A 20,592-nucleotide genomic window follows, 5' to 3' on the forward strand; every position below is an offset into this window, starting at 1 on the left:
GCCTTGGAGACCTCCTCAGACCACAATTTGGGATTCGCCCCCTTCTTGGTGAGGGCAACTAAGGGAGCTACCAAAGTTGAGAAGTGCGGAATGAACTGGCGATAATAATTAATGAACCCCATAAAGCGCTGCACCGCTTTAAGAGAATGGGGTTCCTGCCAGTCCATCACAGCCTGTAGTTTGGCAGGATCCATAGCCAATGCCTGGGCAGAGATGATGTAGCCTAGGAAAGGTAAGGACTCCTGCTCAAACATACACTTCTCCAACTTGGCATAGAGGGAGTTTGCCCGTAGGAGGTCGAAGACTTTGCAAACATCTCTCCGGTGGGAGTCAATATCTGGAGAGTAGATGAGAATATCATCCAGATAGACTACGACCGAGGTGGAAAGCATATCCCGGAAGATATCGTTCACAAAGTCTTGGAAAACGGCTGGGGCATTACAGAGCCCGAAGGGCATCACCAGATATTCATAGTGCCCATCCCTGGTGTTAAAAGCCATCTTCCATTCGTCCCCCTCACGGATGCGAATCAGGTTGTAAGCACCCCGCAGATCTAGTTTAGTAAATACCCTTGCTCCCCGAAGCCTATCGAAGAGCTCAGATATCAAGGGCAAAGGATACTTATTTTTAACGGTGATGGCGTTAAGACCCCTGTAGTCTATGCATGGACGCAATTCCCCATTCTTCTTCTGCACGAAGAAGAACCCTGCCCCAGCAGGTGACACTGACTTCCTAATGAATTCTCTTGCCAGATTTTCCTGGATGTACTGTGACATTGCCTCCGTCTCCGGGAGAGATAGCGGATAGACTCGACCCCGGGGAGGCTCAGCACCAGGCAAGAGATCAATAGGACAGTCATAGGGGCGATGGGGCGGAAGGATCTCCGCCGCCTTTTTGGAGAACACGTCTGCATAAGACCAATACTGCTTGGGGAGAGAGGAAAGATCTGCGGGTACCTCTGTAGTAGCAACCTGAACGCACTCCCTCTGACACTTACCCCCACAAGATTCGCCCCATCCCAGGATTCTGCCAGAGGACCACTCGATATGAGGAGAGTGGTACTGTAGCCAAGGTATTCCCAACAGGACCTCATCAATTCCCTCAGGAATGACGAGCAGAGATATAATCTCCTGATGAGATGGCGACATGGACAGAGTAAAAGGGATGGTCTGGTGTGTTATCTGTGAGGGCAGTGTCGACCCATTCACCACTCGTACCGTTACTGGTTGAGCTAGCATAACCAGGGGTATTGCGTGACGTTGGGCGAAGGCAGAAGACATAAAATTGCCCTCCGCCCCAGAATCCACGCAGAGCTCTACCGAGTGGGAGAATGAGCCTATAATAATTGTCCCCTTAAAGGACAATTTAGAGGCAAACGTCGCCGTGTCTAGTGTACCTCCACCTACTACCACTAGACGCTGACGTTTCCTCGACCGCTGAGAACATCTGGTGGCTAGATGTTCTGACTGCTGGCAAACATGACAGACCTTGAGTGCACAAGCGGTCCGGGACTTAGATCCCGCTTGTGACACTTCCCTGGCCTCATGTGACTCAGGAACCAGGACCGGAGATTCAAGAGGTTTGGCGAAGGTAGGAGCCAGCCGAAACCTCTGCCTACACTGGGCTCGCTCTAACCTCCGCTCGTTAAAACGGAGGTCAATTCGAGTGGAGACAGTTATTAACTCCTCCAGTGTGGCAGGAATCTCCCTAGTGGCCAGAGCGTCCTTAACGTGGTCAGCCAGGCCCCTCCAAAATATGGGAATAAGAGCTTTATCCGACCAATCCAGCTCAGAAGCTAAAGTGCGGAATTGGACGGCAAAATGACTGACCAAGCACTCACCCTGAGTTAATGCCAGCAGTTGGAGCGCAGTATCATGGGTGACTTGAGGTCCTAAAAAGACCTGTTTCAGAGTGCTCAGAAACAGCGGAGCACTCTGCACCACATGATCGCCACGCTCCCACAGCGGCATAGCCAATTCCAACGCCCTGTCCGACAAGAGAGACACTATAAATCCCACCTTAGCCCGCTCTGTGGGAAAACGTGCAGCCAGGAGCTCGAGGTGAATAGAGCACTGACTCACAAATCCCCTACAAAATTTGCTATCACTAGAAAATTTTTCTGGCAGCGGGAGGCGAGAAAATGTCGGAGCAGGGGTGGCAATGGACAGGGTTGCTGCAGCCACGCTAGCAGCCTGTACAGCAACTGCGGTAACATCCACAGCTGAGGTTGCGCTCTCAAGAGCCGCCAACCTACCCTCCAGCTGCTGGATATACCGCAAGGATTGCTGTTTGTCCGTCATTACTAGCCAGACCCTGGCGCTAGTGTAATGTTAGGGCTAGCGGAACGCACCAAATAATGAGACAGATAGAGTATGGTGCGTTCGCAGCCCGGGGTCCACCGTGCAGAGATGGAACCTGCTGCCAAGTAATGACGGACTATATGGCGGTACTCATAAGTATACACACGTGGGTTAGACTTCACCCAGCGTGAAGGAAGCGATCCTGTTGCGTCACAGGATCGCGGTACCGCACATAGAGCGCGAGCAAGTAGTCAGCGAACTCAACCCCAACTAGGATTAAAGTCCGATTAGACCCTTGCTGGCACAACACCGCAACTAGGTGTGTAAGGAAAATAACAATATTTAGGGCACAAGAGTGCATGCGGTGCCGCACTGACGAACGCCACTAACCACCCAGGCTTGGGTAAGGAAAGCACAGAGGAAGTGCACGGCGCCGTACTGGCGGTCACAGCAACTGGACGCTGTAATGTGTGATTTGTGCTGTAGGATAAGTCGGGCGCTAGATAGCAACCATACACCTTCCGCGAACAGACATTCAATAGGGAAGGGGTATCCAAGGACGACTTGCACTCACAACAAACACACGTATGCAAATGTACCGTGCGGCCGTGCGGTCATGCGCAGTTTATATAGTTGCAGCACAGGAAGTGGCCACAGAAACTTTGCCCTTCCAAGACCTGCCAAGAGGACCAATGGAATGTGCTGCAGGGCCTGAGCACATGACCCTCGATCTCCAACGGGAGATCTTGCCCTGGGCATGCTCAGTGTGTGCAGACAAGGACTTAGTCCTAGAGAAGTCTGCTCGCTGCTGACCAGCACTGGCTTTAATGGCAGAAGCTGAAGAAGCAGCAGTAACTCTCTGTACAGAGTGAGACTGAGCAAGACGCTGGGACTGACGTCCCTGCTGAGCAGACTCCACTGCGGCTGGATAAGAATGGGAGACCGCAGGGGAGATGGCTCGAGATTCCCCCTGTGCAGAAGCGGGAACTCGAGACCTAACATATATATATATATATTATTAAAATAAATTATCCACAGAATAGGAAATCATTTTTAGATTGTTGAGGGTTCCAACATTGGTTCCACCACTGGTGCCCTGTTGTATATCAAAATGGTGACTTGTGTCCCACATTTTTAACTACAGTAGTATTCCTGTGGCTTCAGAATTGTGGCCAGAAAAAGTTAAATGAAGCTGCTGGTCACAAACACACCAAAGTACATGACACTGATGGAGACAGCGTCTAAAATATTACATAGGAAATAGGTTGTGCTCTTCTCACTTCATTTACTTTATGCCTTATTCTTTCAATGGGTGGCTGTCCCAAGAGTGGGACCCACATCAAACTAAAAATTAGTTGATAATTTATGTAGACTTGTCACCAAGAAGTCAAGAGTGGAAAGTTTTTCGACTTATTTTATTTCTTCTCTGACTCATCAATTTTTGCATTTTTTTTAATCAATTTGCCATACAGTTCCAGAGATATGGGCTTTTATTAATTTAGTGTCAGTTTTTATTGTCTTTGGCAAAGTGGCGTTGCTCACAAGATTATTTAACAGTGTTCCTTCTGGTAACTCTGAATTACTACCATGTGAACAATAACTTCTTGGTAAAGATGTAAAAAAATTGTAAGAAATCAAAATGTCCATTGTCACACTGCAGCTCCGCATGTAAGTGCAGACTTCACTATATGGCAGCAGAGTGGAGAGAGGGCTGAAATCCTGCTCAGAGCAGAACAGCAAAACTGCAGCGAGGCTACCACCAGGTGGCAGCAGAATGGTCAGACAAGCCGTGTAGATACCAGAGAGTAGAGCAGTACCAAGGCAAATTCCAAAAACAGAGTCAAATGAATGTCAAAAGGTCAGTATCGGTCCATAGCAGAAGTATCAGAAGGGAGAGACAGAAGCAGGTTAGAGCAAAAGCAGAGTCGAGTACCAGGGAATCCCAACACACAGGGACAAACAGAGTCAGGGGCGGGAAGAGAGGTACAAACAAACATGGGCAAAGTCAGCTAAACGCAGCAGGACAAATCAGGGTTTCACCAGAGCCAGCTACACACACTGTAGGCAGGAAATATAACTAACACTAGCTGCAGGATGCAGCATAGCTAAACAGCAGACCCGACACTGGAATAAAGCAGAGAATGTTAAGGAAAATAGAAAAAATTGAAGTCTGGCTTAACAGGACTGGATTTTCCTTTTCTTTTCCTTTTTCAAAAGAAAATATAGTGCATTCAAAAGAAAAAAAATTCTTTAACATGGTTGACATGACTCAGGAAAATCTAGTCCTGTTGAGCCGGACTCAAATTTTTTCTATTTTCCTTGATGTGAGGCCACGGCGAGGCCGGTGTCTGAGCCCCAGATGGATGAGCATAGAGCAAGTGGATGAGCGGGGATCAAGTTTCTAAAAGAGAAAGTTAACCCCTGACATGACCAGACTGGGAAAGGAGAGGCAAAACCCAGAACCCGGTCTGGATCATGACACTCATATTTCTGGGACCATATGGAGGATATTAAAAATCTGGAGTTATCAAGGGAGCAGCAGGAATAAAATAAGAGTAAAGTTAGCCACCTTTTACCTGTTGACAGGGCCTCTTTATTTTTTTATTTTACTCACTTCTACAATCTTTAAATGTGTTTCCCTTAAAAAGGTTATTATTAATTAGGAGACATTACATTGACAGTATTGGGCAATTTATTGTCCCAGAAAATGTAATGTCTTCACTGAACTTTATGGAACACTGTGGTATGTCTGTAATTTTACACAAAAAAATCCAACAATAAATATACCATACCATACTCCATTTAATACCACAGCAGCAAACTATGTTTTCCTAGAAGAATTGTATATTTCTGTAAGGCATTCTTTTCACCTACACAGTCGTCCAACTTTTTTAATTCTAGCATGACATCGAAATACTGGAAGGAAAATAATACAAGAATGGATACATACCGTAGTTTGCTAAGGCATCATTAACATACATCCAGAATCCAGATGAGAAAACACTATATGTTGTATTTTCTATTTTGCCCAATAGTTTTACAGTAGAAACTGGTGAAAAAACCTGACAGCAACTGATGTCAAAGCAACATCAGTTGATATCAGTTACGGCACAAGAAAACTCATCCGATGGTATGGTTAAATGGAAATCTGACCTAAAGCTGCACTATAAGGCTGGTTTCACATTTGCGTTTTTTTTTTTGCGTTATTACGGTAAAAAACGCAAAAAAACGCATGCGTTTTTTCCCCCTATATTTAACATTAAAAATGCATGCGTTTTTTTGCATGCGTTTGACGTGTTTTTGCAATGCATGTGTTTTTTCTCTGCATGCGTTGTGTTGCAGAAATGCAACGTGTAGTAATTTTTGCAGCGTTTTATTTGCCGCAAAAAAAACTATTGATGTCTATGTAAACGCATGCGTTTTTAAGCACATGCGTTTGTTTGCGTTAAAAACGCATGTGTTTTTATAAAAAAAAACATAAAACACACTGATATGCCACCCCCACCATAAAGGTGATAAAGGGATCCTAACCCTAACCCTAAAGGGATCCTAACCCTAACCCTAAAGGGATCCTAACCCTATCCCTAACCCTATCCCTAACCCTAACCCTACCCCTAAACCTAAAGGGATCCTAACCCTAACCCTAATCCCTTTAGGGTTAGGGTTAGGGTTAGGATCCCTTTAGGCTTAGGGTTAGGGTTAGGATCCCTTTAGGGTTAGGGTTATGATCCCTATCCCTAACCCTACCCCTAACCCTACCCCTAACCCTAACTATTTCTGTTTATAGTGGGTTTTTTACTTTATTTTCATGATTGGCAGCTGTCACACATTTCTCAGCATGCGTTTAAAAAACGCAAATGCATGAAAAAACGCACATAAACAAGTCAAAACGTCACGTTTTTTTCACCACATGCAAAAACGTATGCTTCAAAAAAACGCAGCGTTTACATGCGTTTTTTCACCATGCTTTTTTTTTTAAAATGCATGCGTTTTGAAACGCAAGTGTGAAACCAGCCTAAGAAGCACCAATGGGAAGCACGCATGGAGTTTACAGTTTATTAGTACAAATATGACACTTTCTATAACTTTTTGCATGTGGCTCTACGGTGCACAGATATATGTATTGTATATAACAAAATGATAGTGAAAAGAAATATTTAGAAATGAAGATAATATACCAAGTCATTCAACTACTTATGAATCCAAAGACATTAATAATTTTGCTTGTGTGCTTACTATTTAGGTTTAAGAGAAAAGTAGAAAACTGTAAAATGTACAAATCTCAAGATGCAGAATATTTCATCACATCAGGTGGAAGTTTCATGCTTCACAGCAGGAAGACACAGTTACATATTTATTGCTGTTCCAATAATCTACAGCACAATATTCATTATCGGAGTCTTTGGAAACAGCTTTGTTGTCATCGTGATTTACTGTTACATGAAGATGAAGACAGTGGCCAGCATCTTTCTCATGAATTTAGCTATTGCTGATTTGTGTTTTGTGATCACATTGCCATTATGGGCAGCCTACACAGCCATGCACTATAACTGGCCCTTTGGCACCTTTTTGTGCAAACTATCCGCAGCAGCAGTCACCTTTAATCTGTACACCACTGTATTTTTGCTTACTTGCCTCAGCATTGACCAATATATAGCCATTGTCCATCCAATGATATCCCGTATTCGCCGGACAATAATGGTTGGCAAGATCATTTGTATTTCCATTTAGATCATGGCATGTCTGGCAAGCCTACCTACATTCATATATCGCACAGTAGTACCCCTCAAGGACAACATCACAGTGTGTGCTTTCCTCTATCCCACCAACTCTTCCAAAACAGTTTTGACTGTGATGAACATAACAAAGAACGTTCTTGGATTCTTTGTTCCCTTTTTGATCATCTTAACAAGTTACACCTTGATTTGTAAGATGCTGAAGGACACCTTCCATGGTCAGAGGGGCAAGACTAGGAATGATGACATCTTTAAGATGATTGTGGCCATTGTTCTGGTGTTCTTCTTCTGCTGGCTTCCACATCAAATTTTTACCTTCTTGGATATATTAATTCAGTTTCAGATAATAGAAAACTGTCAATTTGAAATCATTGTAGACACTGGAATGCCTATCACTATTTGCATTGCCTACTTCAACAGCTGTTTGAACCCTTTTTTGTATGGCTTTTTTGGGAAGAATTTCAGGAAACATTTTCTACAGCTTCTGAAAAACCACCAAAACTTCGGTCACATACAAGCGTGAACACGAAGTTGAGTACACTTTCATATCGTCCACCGGAGCACCTCAATGCTTCATTGAAAAAATCGTTGCGTTTGAGTGAACGTGAAGAAATACACATTAGACACATCTAAAATAGTAATTGCTACTATTCAAAGATTTTGAGTTAACACAATTGGCCTCGGAGCCTTGAAATTAATGTTCACTTTCATTGTTTTAATCACATCTTCTGTCCAGTATCAAAAGTCTACAAAACTTACAACACATATCCAGTGGCTACTAAACTTTTGCTGTATAAAGAGATTGTATAATTTAGTATAATGGATAGTATGATAGCAAGACAGACTTTTAAAATGAAGCTGTCACATTGTACATGCAGTTTCCTCTACCAGCATCATATTACAGCGGCAGAGATGCCAAACAGTTTGATGTATAGGTTTATGGGGAAAGAAAACATTTTAACTTGCATTTTATTCATTGAAATCCCTACTGATTTAGGCCTTAGGAGTCAAGTGGGTCGTCCTAAACGGTAACCAACAGCTATCTATGTATACACATTTATCAAGGGAAGGTTGTGACTTAGGCTACTTTCACACTAGCGTTAACTGCAATACGTTAAAATGCGTCGTTTTGCAGAAAAAACGTATGCAGCAAAATATTTTGCTGCATACGTTTTGTCCCCATAGACTTGTATTGGCGACGTATTGCGACGGATTTGCATTCGTCGGTATACGTCTTTCGACGGATGCGTCGAAAAGAGGCGACACGTCGTCTGGAAAAAAGAAGATTGTAACGTTTTTTGTCTCCGCCAATAAAACGTGTCTCGGCGCATTCGTCGGCATGCGTCTTTTGCTAGAATGAAAGTCTATGAGCGACGGATGCGTCGAGACACGTCGTACGACGCAATGCAGCGCTGCAATACGTTTTTTTCTACTGAGCATGCTCAGAAACAGGTGTTTTTATCTAAATGGCCAGACATCCCCAAATCTATATAAACCTGGTCTGGGCCTTCAACCCCCACATATGCCAGCAAGACTCAGAGAGAAGAAGAAGCCTCCAGCCAGCCGGACACCAAGAGCCCAGCCTGGACACCAAGAGCCCAGCCGGACCCCAAGAGCCCAGCCTGGACCCCAAGAGCCCTGCCGGACACCAAGAGCCCAGCCGGACCCCAAGAGCCCAGCCTGGACCCCAAGAGCCCTGCCGGACACCAAGAGCCCAGCCTGGACACCAAGAGCCCAGCCGGACCCCAAGAGCCCAACCTGGACCCCAAGAGCCCTGCCGGACACCAAGAGCCCAGCCGGACCCCAAGAGCCCAGCCTGGACCCCAAGAGCCCTGCCGGACACCAAGAGCCCAGCCGGACCCCAAGAGCCCAGCCTGGACCCCAAGAGCCCTGCTGGACACCAAGAGCCCAGCCGGACCCCAAGAGCCCAGCCTGGACCCCAAGAGCCCTGCCGGACACCAAGAGCCCAGCCGGACACCAAGAGCCCAGCCTGGCAGCAAGGACCAGACACACTACAACAGTGTGAGTATATTGCCATTTGTGTGTGTGTGTGTGTGCGCATTTGTGTATGACGTACTGACTATAGCAAGAGCTTATAAAACCTGAATCCAACCTGAGGCCTGCCGTCATCCTGCAACAGCCATTGCCATGCTACAGTCCAGATCCACCGTGAGGCCTGCCGCTGTGAAGATATCAAGCTCCAGCCTGAGGACTGATGGCCGTGTGTGTGTGTGTGTGTGGGTGTGTGTGTTTATTTTTGTACTGCTGTGTGCTTTTGTATGTATGTGTTCACGTGCCTGCACCTTATTATGCCTTCGTCAATATTGCGACTGTTCATGTGTTATGCTTGCGTTATGACTCGGCTTGCAGGTATGTTTGTGTGCGTCTTGTTGGTTGCATGTGCATTTGTCAATGCCATATTGGTTAATATTGATTTTTGATGTATTTACTAATTAAGGTACCGTCACACTGAGTGACGCTGCAGCGATACCGACAATAATCCGGATCACTGCAGCGTCGCTGTTTGGTCGCTGGAGAGCTGTTACACAGACAGCTCTCCAGCAACCAACGATGCCAGTAACCAGGGTAAACATGGGGTTACTAAGTGCATAGCCGCGCTTAGTAACCCGATGTTTACCATGGTTACCAGTGTAAAAGTAAAAAAAAAAAAGGTAAAAAAAAAAATATCCGCTGTCTGTCCCCGTGCTGTGCTTCTCTGCATTGTGAGCGCCAGCCAGCCGTAAAGCAGAGCAGAGCGGTGACGTCACCACTCTGCTTTCCGGCCGCTGTGCTTATACAGGGCAGAGAAGCAGAACGCCGAGGGACAGACAGCGGAACATAAGTATGAAGTGTTTGTGTTTTTTCTTACTTTTACACTGTTAACCAGGGTAAACATCGGGTTAATAAGTGCAGAGCCGCGCTTAGTAACCTGATGTTTACCCTAGTTACCAGTGAACAAATCGCTTAATTGGCGTCACACACGGCGATTCAGCGATGTCTACATAAAGTCCAGCAACGAAATAAAGTTCTGGACTTTCTGCAGCGACCAATGACATCACAGCAGGATTCTGATCGCCGCTGTGTGTCAAACTGAACGATATCGCTAACCAGGACGCTGCAACGTCACGGTTTGCTAGCGATATCGTTCAGTGTGACGGTACCTTTAAGGTACCGTCACACTTAGCGACGCTGCAGCGATACCGACAACGATCCGGATCGCTGCAGCGTCGCTGTTTGGTCGCTGGAGAGCTGTCACAAAGACCGCTCTCCAGCGACCAACGATCCAGAGGTCCCCGGTAAACCAGGGTAAACATCGGGTAACTAAGCGCAGGGCCGCGCTTAGTAACCCGATGTTTACCCTGGTTACCAGCGTAAAAAAACAAACAGTACATACTTACATTCAGCTGTCTGTCCCCTGCCGTCTGGTTACTGCACTGAATGCTGGCCGTAAAGTGAAAGCAGAGCACAGCCACAGCGGTGAGTCATCGCTGTGTGACTCACCGCTGTGCTGTGCTTTCACTTTCACTTTCCGGCCAGCAGTCAGTGCAGGAACCAGACGGCAGGGGACAGACAGCTGAATGTAAGTATGTACTGTTTGTTTTTTTACGCTGGTAACCAGGGTAAACATCGGGTTACTAAGCGCGGCCCTGCGCTTAGTTACCCGATGTTTACCCTGGTTACCAGCAAAGACATCGCTGAATCGGTGTCACACACGCCGATTCAGCGATGTCTGCGGGGAGTCCAGCGACCAAATAAAGTTCTGGACTTTATTCCCCGACCAGCGACATCACAGCAGGGGCCTGATCGCTGCTGCGTGTCACACTGGACGATATCGCTAGTGAGGACGCTGCAACGTCACAGATCGCTAGCGATATCGTCTAGTGTGACAGTACCTTTAGTATAGTGTTTTGTGCACCTTTTTTTTTTTTTTGTTTATTAAAATGGATGTATTATTGCAAAGTCTAATGGTCTGCAGCTTGAGGTTATATTTTTTTTTTTTAAATTTACTTAACCATTCCCATTCGATGTACTTGTATTTTAAAATAAAGAGCATTTCTGCTCCATTGTGATTTAAAAAAAAAAAAAAAGAAAAAAATTATATATTAATAAAATGTTTCTTAAAAAATTGTCCGTAGTATAATTTCTTAAAGGTAAATTTAAATCAGGTGTATGTACCAATTGGTTACACATGCAATACAGAGTTGTTTGAGTGGTCATTTTTTAATAAAGGTTATCCTTTGAAATTTTATTTCGGGGAGGTAATTGTTTTTTTTTTAAAACATAAAAATATTTTTAAAGGTGTCTCACAGTTTACCTTTTTTTGTTTTTGGGACATGGAAAAGAATGGTATAACGTGCACCAGTTTTTGGGTTTGGGTGTTCACATATTTTTCTCATTTTAACATGGTGTTTAGTGGTAAACATTACCTATTTCTGCTTTGGTCTAACTTTCAATCCATTATACTTATTATATTGCAGATAGAGTAGGGACCACACTGACCGGCATAAGCCACCTGGACCACAGCCACCTGGACCACAGCCACCTGGACCACAGCCACCTGGACCACAGCCACCTGGCCCACATCCAGAAAATCTGAAAAGTAAGTTTTGAAGACCCCAAATCTGCTACTTCAATGTGTAGAGCAGATTGCAAGTGTCTTTTAACTTACAGACCTACCAGGACCACAGCCACCTGGACCACAGCCACCTGGACCACAGCCACCTGGACCACAGCCACCTGGACCACAGCCACCTTGACCACAGCCACCTGGACCACAGCCACCTGGACCACAGCCACCTGGCCCACATCCAGAAAATCTGAAAAGTAAGTTTTGAAGACCCCAAATCTGCTACTTCAATGTGTAGAGCAGATTGCAAGTGTCTTTTAACTTACAGACCTACCAGGACCACAGCCACCTGGACCACAGCCACCTGGACCACAGCCACCTTGACCACAGCCACCTGGACCACAGCCACCTGGACCACAGCCACCTGGCCCACATCCAGAAAATCTGAAAAGTAAGTTTTGAAGACTCCAAATCTGCTACTTCAATGTGTAGAGCAGATTGCAAGTGTCTTTTAACTTACAGACCTACCAGGACCACAGCCACCTGGACCACAGCCACACAATGTCCTCTTCCGGCAGCCCTCCTCCACAGCAACAGTAGGTATCGGTAAGTAAAAAAAATTTTTTTTTTTTTTTTTTTTTAAATTTACATCATTTTGAGTCACTACATGCATTTATTATGTTTAAACAGGAATCAGAATCCGATGAGGAGCTGTCGGAAGGGACCGAGACGGGTGGAGACATCGAAGTGGAGGAGGAACCAAGTGTAAGTAGTGGTGAAACACTTGCTTCACACATCACACTGCACCGTACACAAAACAGAATTTCATATATAACGTAACACAGAAAACATATACATACATTAAAGCTAATTTTTTTATCCTTTATTTCAGTCTCCTGCTGCTGCTGCTGCTGCTGCTGCTGGTGCTGCTGAACGTCCAGCACAGCATGAAGGTTCTCCCAGGCGCTCCCAGAGTCGGCGGACTCGACGCCGCGGTCGGCCATCAGTGAGTCGGTTTTTTGTGGGGCTTCAATTGTTAATTTTTTGCTTTCAGTCTACTAATTTTTAATTCTTTTTTTTTTTTTTTGTTCTAACAGGCTTCACAGTGTGCTCCCGAATACGATTCAGATATCGATATTGAAGCCCTCATCGAGGAGGTTCGTGAACGGGAGCCACTGTGGAACATGGCTGACCGCAGGCATGCTGATACCAGTGTCACCCGTCGGCTCTGGTTGGAAGTATGCCGGAACATCTTTGCGAGGTGGGAGGACCTTCTTCCACAGCAGCAGAGCAAACTATGTAAGTATTCACTTTTCAGTGATGTTTTGAGCTAAATGTAATGTCTTGCATTTACGAATATTTTTTTTTTTTTCTTCATTCCTGTCTTCACAGGTACCAAGGTTAGGAAGCGGTGGCGGTCATTGAGGGATCGCTTTAAGAGGGAGTTTAACGAGGAGATGCAGGCCCCGAGTGGCTCAGCAGCAAGGAAGAAGAGGAGGTACAGATATGGCCCGAACCTCTCCTTCCTGAGGGAAACCATGCTGAGTAGAGTGTAAGTATTCAACATCACAGTAAGAACCTGTCTAATCACAAAACTTTTGTTTCAGTCCGGCCTTTTTCATATCAATATATTAACTTATTTTTTTTTCTTTCACAGCACCTACTCCAGCCACCGTGCGCCTGCATCTACCTTTGCACCCTCTGAAGCGATCCCTCCTGAGTCCGCCACCGGGGACCACGTCGGTAGGCCCCACACCTCTCACCCCTCTGTCCCCTCCACTTCATCCGCCTCTACCAGTGGAGTGCAGCCTTCCTTATTCGCATCTGATGGTCAACAGATAGCGTTCCCTTTACCCCACCCCTCTGACCCTGCCACCTCTACACCACCGGTAGGTTCATGGCGGCAGCGTCAGAGGGGTCAGGAAAGGAGCTATGCTCCTGAGTTCTTGCATCTAAATGCAGGCTTCCAAAATTCATTTAAAATTTTGGGAGAACAAGTGACTGCTGGTTTCAGCATGATGCAATCACGCATGAGTGAAAACCACCATGAAATCAGCAGTCGCTTGGATAGACTGCATTTAGATGTAAGTCAAGCTCCAGCAAATCTTTTTTTTCAGTCCATGCTCAGGAGCATGGAAAAGCTTTCTTTTGATCAGCAGATGCGGGTAATGAATAGCTGCCATAACGCTCTTCTGAAGGTCATCAACGAACCACAATCTACCCCCACACCTCCCCACACATCCCAGTCCCAATTTCAACACCATGCCCCACAATATCACCGCCAGTCCCAATATCCACATCACTCTCAATATCAACATCACTACCAATACCCAACCCGGCCCACAACCCAAATGTATTCACCCGTGTTTTCTTCATCTTTGCCCAGCTTTACTTCCCCAGTAAGTTTTCCACCTACCCCAACACAACACCCCTCTGGTCAGCCTCCTGTTTCCCCCCCCCTTCCACTACAGACGCAACAGGTAGGGTTTCCCCAATCCCACCTACCGACGTGGTCCAACCTTCCAGCCCCTCCTCCCATAGTTACTCCACCCAACAATACCAGGACCTGTGAACCTGGAATGTACTTGTACATAGTTTTTTTTTGCCAAAAAAAAAAAGGTTCTTTAAATTACCAAAAAAAAAAATAGTGTGGGAAAATTACCCACAAAAAATATATTTTTTGAAATAAACATAATTCTGGTTTACAATCTACTGTGTGTGTGTGTTCATTAATTAAGGTAAATATGAAAGGTTAAGTGAAAAGAAACACCAGACGTTTTCAAGGTTTAACAAAATGGTTTTATATTATATTAGCAAGCAAACCACACACACTCTTTTTTTTTTTTTTTTTTTTTGTGGCAGTTGCTACCAAAAAATTTTGGAAAAAAAAAAGAAAAAAAATTAAAAAAAAGTCACACAATTATGTCTTGCCATGGAATCCGCCCAACAGGTGACAAAAAATATTCAGCAAACTGTTCCCTCATCCTAGTAACAGAACCGGTGGAGCGAACAGAGGCACTTCGGTAATCCCACAAGGATGTCTCCAATTGTTCGTCATCCAAGGTAACGGGCTCCTTTGAAATAACAAAATTATGGAGCACCACACATGCCTTGACAACATCGTCTACAGTTTTTGTATCCAGTTTTATTGCCGTCAGCAGAACTCTCCACTTTGCTGTCAAAATACCGAAAGAGCACTCTACCACTCTTCTTGCTCTGGTAAGACGGTAATTAAATACCCGCTTGGTGCGGTGTAATTCACGGCTGCTGTATGGTTTCAGTAGGTGCGGCGACAGTTGAAAGGCTTCATCACCTACACACACATAGGGCAAGGCTGGTTCACTGGTTCCTGGGAGCGGTCTTGCTGGCGGGAAATTGTATGTATCTCCATACAGGCAGCGACCCATCGGAGAGTTTTTAAACACTTGGGAGTCGTTGGACCGGCCATACGCTCCTATATCCACAGCAAGGAATCGGCAGTTGGCGTCAGCAATAGCCATGAGTACAATTGAGAAGTATTTTTTATAGTTATAGTACTCTGATCCTGTTCCTGCCGGTTTTGCAATCCTAATGTGTTTGCCGTCCACAGCACCAACACAATTTGGAAAATTACACATTCGCTCAAATTGTTCGGAACTTCTCATCCAGATTTCCATTGTTGGTTGTGGGATATACTCCAGCTGTAAAGTGTCCCAAATCGCACGACATGTGTCCTTCACAATTCCGCCAATAGTGGAAATCCCCAGCCGGAATTGGAAATGGAGTGAAGTCAAAGACTCACCCGTAGCTAGGAAGCTGCAGGGAAAAATAAAAAAAAATGTAAAAAAAAATTGCACAGACCATCAACCAAGAAAAACAAGTGGAATGGCCTCAAATAAACCAACAAATTACATGCTAGAGTAAATGCGGCACAATGTGTCAGCGCAGTATTCTCTGCAGCATGTAATAACATTCAATATGACCAATGACACAAGAAAAAAAAACAAGTGGAATGGCCTCACATAAACCAACAAATGACATGCTACAGTAAATGCGGCGCAATGTGTCAGCGCAGTATTCTCTGCAGCATGTACTCACATTCAATATGAGCAATGACATAAAGAAAAAATGCTTACCGCAGTGTCACCATGAGCCGCTCCGCCGGTGTGATGGCAAGCCTCATCCTTGTGTCCTGCCTTTGGATGACATCCTCTATTTTTCCAACCAAATAATCGAAATGTTCCATCCTCATCCGTACATAACTAAAGAATTTTTGGGGGTTGCACCGCAACTCCAGATAGAGAGTGGACTGGACACCCCTGGTCATCCGCAGCTCATTGATTGGATGTATCCAGAATCGTCGCCTTCTCCGTTGCATCATCCGTCTTTCTGCTGCCGCCTCCTTCTCCCGCACTATGATATCCAGGCGATTCGTCTCAAATATAACTTCAGTAACCAAACTCGAAATCCTCCCAATTACACCATCCATCATTGCCACTAAACTAAAACCCTCAAAGATGTGCTGTAAATACAGTCAGTATATAGATTTCCCTAGTTTCCAGTAGCCAATCAAATTTTGGTGCCTCCCATTTTAAAAACGGATCCGTCGTAAAAACGTATGCAACGGATGGAAAAAACGTATGCAACGTATGCAACGCATCCAGCATTTCAACGGAACCGTTTATCGGATTTGCGACGGTTTTGCGACGGATCCGTCGAAATGCTGTATTCGTTGCATACGTTTTGCAGTTTTTTGACGCATCCGTTTTTTCGGGAAAAAGACGTTTTTGGGACGGATTGCAGTTAACGCTAGTGTGAAAGTAGCCTTATTGATTAGGACCACTTCCTTGATTATGAAGTCCAGACTGAGCAATGATTTAAATACATAAAAGTTAGACTGAATCTTTTTCCATAAAACTGTGGATGCACTTATTCAGTTCTTACAGTTCATACAATGCATAGCATTATCAAGCTGACAGTTTCACTTTAAGTGGGTAGTCCAGCCTTAGGCTACATGTCTGCAGTCACTCTACGTGACTGCAGACTATTGAAACCTCACATTGCGTGCTGTGAGGATTATCTGGTGCCTTTGCCAGGAGTGTGTGGTCATGTAGCCACAAGCAGGCAATTTGCAAACTTCCAGCCACATTCCAAGTAGACATGTCCGGCATTGCTCAATAAGCTTGCATTCAGAGAGGCCATGCATGTCTAGTTGGCACTCGACCGCAAGTATGCAAACCGCATACTTGCTGTCACTGACCCGCAGCATGGCGCAGAAGAATCCCCACAGAGAGCAGTGAATACAATGCGAGGCTTCATAAGTCTGCAGTCACATAGAGTGTCTGCAGACTTACAGCCTAAGGCCGGACAACCCTTTTAAGAATTGTATATGTAAAACTTCACAAGAAATCCTAAATTAAGTAAAATTTATGTATGAATTGATAAACGAATGATTGAATGGAAGAACGCTGTAACGATCATTAATAACTATACCTCATTATTTGTAAAGAATGTTTCTTAATATTTTATTTTTATGTAGAGAGAATTTACACAATGAAATAAATATATATGTGTGTGTGTGTGTATAGAGAGACTATGTAAATAAGGAGTCAGTGTCACAAAATACAACCTTATTCTTAACATAATTAAGAGATTTGCAAAGATTGATGTGAAATTGTTATGTCATTTTACAAATTGCCCATATCAGCCAATAAAGCGTTATATTTTACACATGCTTGCATGTGCATGTAGCCTAACTAGTAATACTAATTTAGAAAGACAATACAAAAAGTGATAACATTAAAGAAGACTAATGTTGGTTGCCTTATTGTCTTCAAGTTGGGCTCTAAACAAGTTACACAATTATATGGGTGTTAGGAGTTGAGTTTCCTCTGCTGCACAGGGGGAATCTCGATCCGTGTCTGCTGCGGTCTCCCATTCAGCATCGGCCGCAGTGGGGTCTGCTCAGCGGAGACGTCGCTCCCAGCGTCTCGCTGAGGCTGATTCGGTGCATAGGGTCACTACTGCCTTTTCTGGCTTTCCTATGGTACCCTGCACTGATCTGCGGCGAGCAGGCCTCTCTGGGACTAAGTCCTTATTTACACACACTGAGCATGCCCAGGGCAAGGTCTCCCATTGGAGGTCGAGGGTCACATGTTCGGTCACATGTTCAGGTACTGCAGCGCATCCCATTGGTCCTCCAGGAAGGTCCTGAAAGGGCAAAACTTTGGTAGCAGCTTCCTGTGCTGTAACTATATAAACTGCGCATGACCGCACGGCCATGCGCTAGTATCGTCTTTTGTCATATGCTTTGCACCAATGTGGTCATGCGTTTGTATGTGTTCAGGGACCCGGCTGAAATAAGCCCCTAGAATGCTGGCACCTCCGGCGAGGAGATTGTGTATAAGTGTGTTCAGGGACCCGGCTGAAATAAGCCCCTAGAATGCTGGCTCCTCCGGCGAGGAGATTGTGTATGCATGCATGACCACTCACTGCTCAAATCTGGGTAGTTGGCCTGTGCCTCTGTGAAAGTCTAACAGGGCACAGAACCTGCCTCTCGCGGTTACTCTGTGAAGCTAACAGAGTTGGTATATACCGCCATATAGAGCCGCCATTATTTAGCAGCAGGCACTTTCCTGCACGGTGGATCCCGGGTTGCGAACGCACCAATTCCATTTAATAAACAATATATTTGGTGCGTTCTGCCAACCCTAACAGTATACTAGCGCCAGGATCTGGCTAAGTAATGGCGGATGAACAGCGATTGCAGGGGTACATCCAGCTGCTGGAGGGCCGGTTGGCGTCTCTTGAGCGTGCAACCTCGGCGGTGGATGTTACCGCAATAGCTGTTCAGGCTGCTAGCGTGGATGCAGCAGCTTTACCCACTGCCACCTCTGTTCAGACCCTATCTCACCTTCCTTTGCCTGAGAGATACTCTGGGGACAGTAAGTCCTGCAGAGGTTTCGTGAGCCAATGTGGTATACACCTCGAGCTCCTGGCTGCACGTTTCCCTACTGAGCGGGCAAAGGTGGGATTCATAATCTCCCTCTTGTCGGACAGAGCGTTGGAGTGGGCTACGCCGCTGTGGGAGCGCAACGATCATGTGGGGCAGAGTGTTCCTCGGTTTCTGGACTCTCTGAAACAGGTCTTTTTAGGACCTCAAGTCACCCATGATACAGCGCTCCAACTGCTGGCTTTGACTCAGGGTTCAACCATGGTCAGCCATTTTGCTGTTCTCTTCCAGACATTAGCGTCTGAGTTGGAATGGCCAGATAAAACCCTCATTCCCGTATTTTGGAGGGGGCTGGCTGAGCATGTGAAGGACGCTTTGGCCACTAGGGAGATTCCCGCCACACTGGAGGAGCTCATAGCCATATCTACTCGCATAGACCTTCGTTTTCACGAGCGAAGGTTGGAGCGAGCCCAGTGTAGGCAGAGGTTTCGGCTGGCTCCCACCTTCGCCAAACCTTTGGAACCTCCAGTCCAGGCGTCAGAGTCACATGAGGCCTTAGGGGTGACACGAGCTGGATCCAAGTCTCAGTCCGCCCGTGCACATAAGGTCCGTCATGTTTGCCGGCAGTCAGGACATCTTGCCTCCAAGGGTCCTCAGCGGTCGGGGAAACGTCAGCGTCTAGTGGCAGTTGGAGGAGGTACACTAGACACGGCGACGTTTGCCACAAAGTTGTCCTTCAAGGGGACAATTACCATAGGCCCATCCACTCTTATGGTCGAGCTATGCGTGGATTCTGGGGCAGAGGGTAATTTTATGTCTTCCTCTTTTGCCCAGCGTCACGCAATACCCTTGGTGATGCTCGCCAAGCCTGTAACCGTTCGAGTGGTAAATGGGTCAACACTACCCTCACAGATTACCCACCAAACCATTCCTTTCACGCTTTCTGTGTCTCCATCACATCAGGAGATAATCTCCCTATTAGTCATTCCTGAGGGAATTGATGAGGTCCTGTTGGGGATACCATGGCTTCGCTACCATCCTCCTCATATTGAGTGGTCCTCTGGGAGAATTTTGGGATGGAGTAAATCCTGCGAGGGTAGATGTCAGAGGGAGTGCGTTCAGGTTGCTACTACACAGGTACCCGCAGATCTTTCCTCTGTCCCCAAGCACTATTGGCCCTATGCAGACGTGTTCTCCAAAAGAGCTGCGGAGACCCTTCCGCCTCACCGCCCCTATGACTGTCCTATTGACCTCTTGCCTGGTGCTGAGCCTCCCCGGGGTCGAGTCTATCCGTTATCTCTCCCGGAGACGGAGGCAATGTCTCAGTACATCCAAGAAAATCTGGCAAGAGGATTCATTAGGAAGTCAGTGTCACCGGCAGGGGCTGGGTTCTTCTTCGTACAGAAGAAGACTAGAGACTTACGTCCATGCATAGACTACAGGGGTCTTAACGCCATCACCGTTAAGAACAAGTACCCATTACCCCTGATATCTGAGCTGTTTGATAGGCTACGGGGAGCGAGGGTATTTACGAAGTTAGATCTGCGGGGTGCTTACAACCTGATTCGCATCCGTGAGGGGGATGAATGGAAGACGGCTTTTAACACCAGGGATGGGCACTATGAATATCTGGTGATGCCCTTTGGGCTCTGTAATGCCCCAGCCGTTTTCCAAGACTTTGTGAATGACATCTTCCGGGATATGCTCACCACCTCGGTCGTAGTCTATCTGGATGATATTCTCATCTTCTCTCCAGATATTGACTCCCATCGGAGAGATGTTCGCAAAGTCTTCGACCTCTTACGGGCAAACTCCCTCTACGCCAAGTTGGAGAAGTGTGTGTTTGAGCAGGAGTCCTTGCCTTTCCTTGGTTACATCATCTCTGCCCAGGGTTTGGCTATGGATCCTGCCAAGCTACAGGCTGTAATGGACTGGCAGGAACCCCATTCTCTTAAAGCAGTGCAGCGCTTTATGGGGTTCATTAATTACTATCGCCAGTTCATTCCACACTTCTCAACTTTGAAAACAGAAGGAATCGGGTCAATAAAAATAGGGGTA

The 20,592-nt window shown here is 45.8% G+C and overlaps 1 protein-coding gene and 1 pseudogene across 1 annotated transcript; one reads left to right on the plus strand and one right to left on the minus strand.

Annotated features, from left to right (window-relative positions):
- The first annotated feature begins 6,587 nt into the window (after window positions 1–6,587).
- Window positions 6,588–7,902, plus strand: LOC138680866 (type-1 angiotensin II receptor A-like; annotated as a pseudogene).
- A 6,182-nt stretch (window positions 7,903–14,084) lies between these two features.
- On the minus strand, window positions 14,085–16,405 carry LOC138638366 (uncharacterized). The gene is made up of 2 exons (XM_069727599.1): window positions 15,719–16,405; window positions 14,085–15,398 (listed from the first exon to the last, which is right to left on the minus strand). Exons 1-2 carry the CDS (start codon window positions 16,072–16,074, stop codon window positions 14,516–14,518), a joined length of 1,239 nt encoding a protein of 412 aa, XP_069583700.1. The 5' UTR covers window positions 16,075–16,405; the 3' UTR covers window positions 14,085–14,515.
- Window positions 16,406–20,592: the final 4,187 nt, after the last annotated feature.

This window comes from Ranitomeya imitator, chromosome 5, assembly GCF_032444005.1.
Source record: "Ranitomeya imitator isolate aRanImi1 chromosome 5, aRanImi1.pri, whole genome shotgun sequence".
NCBI lineage: Eukaryota > Metazoa > Chordata > Amphibia > Anura > Dendrobatidae > Ranitomeya > Ranitomeya imitator.

Excerpts from the sequence above, each read along its gene's own strand:
- LOC138638366 (XM_069727599.1), bottom strand. The coding sequence starts at position 16,074 with ATGATGGATGGTGTAATTGGGAGGATTTCGAGTTTGGTTACTGAAGTT. Across the intron at positions 15,399-15,718 it reads CGGCTCATGGTGACACTGCG|CTTCCTAGCTACGGGTGAGT; the intron begins GTAAGCATTTTT and ends TTTTCCCTGCAG.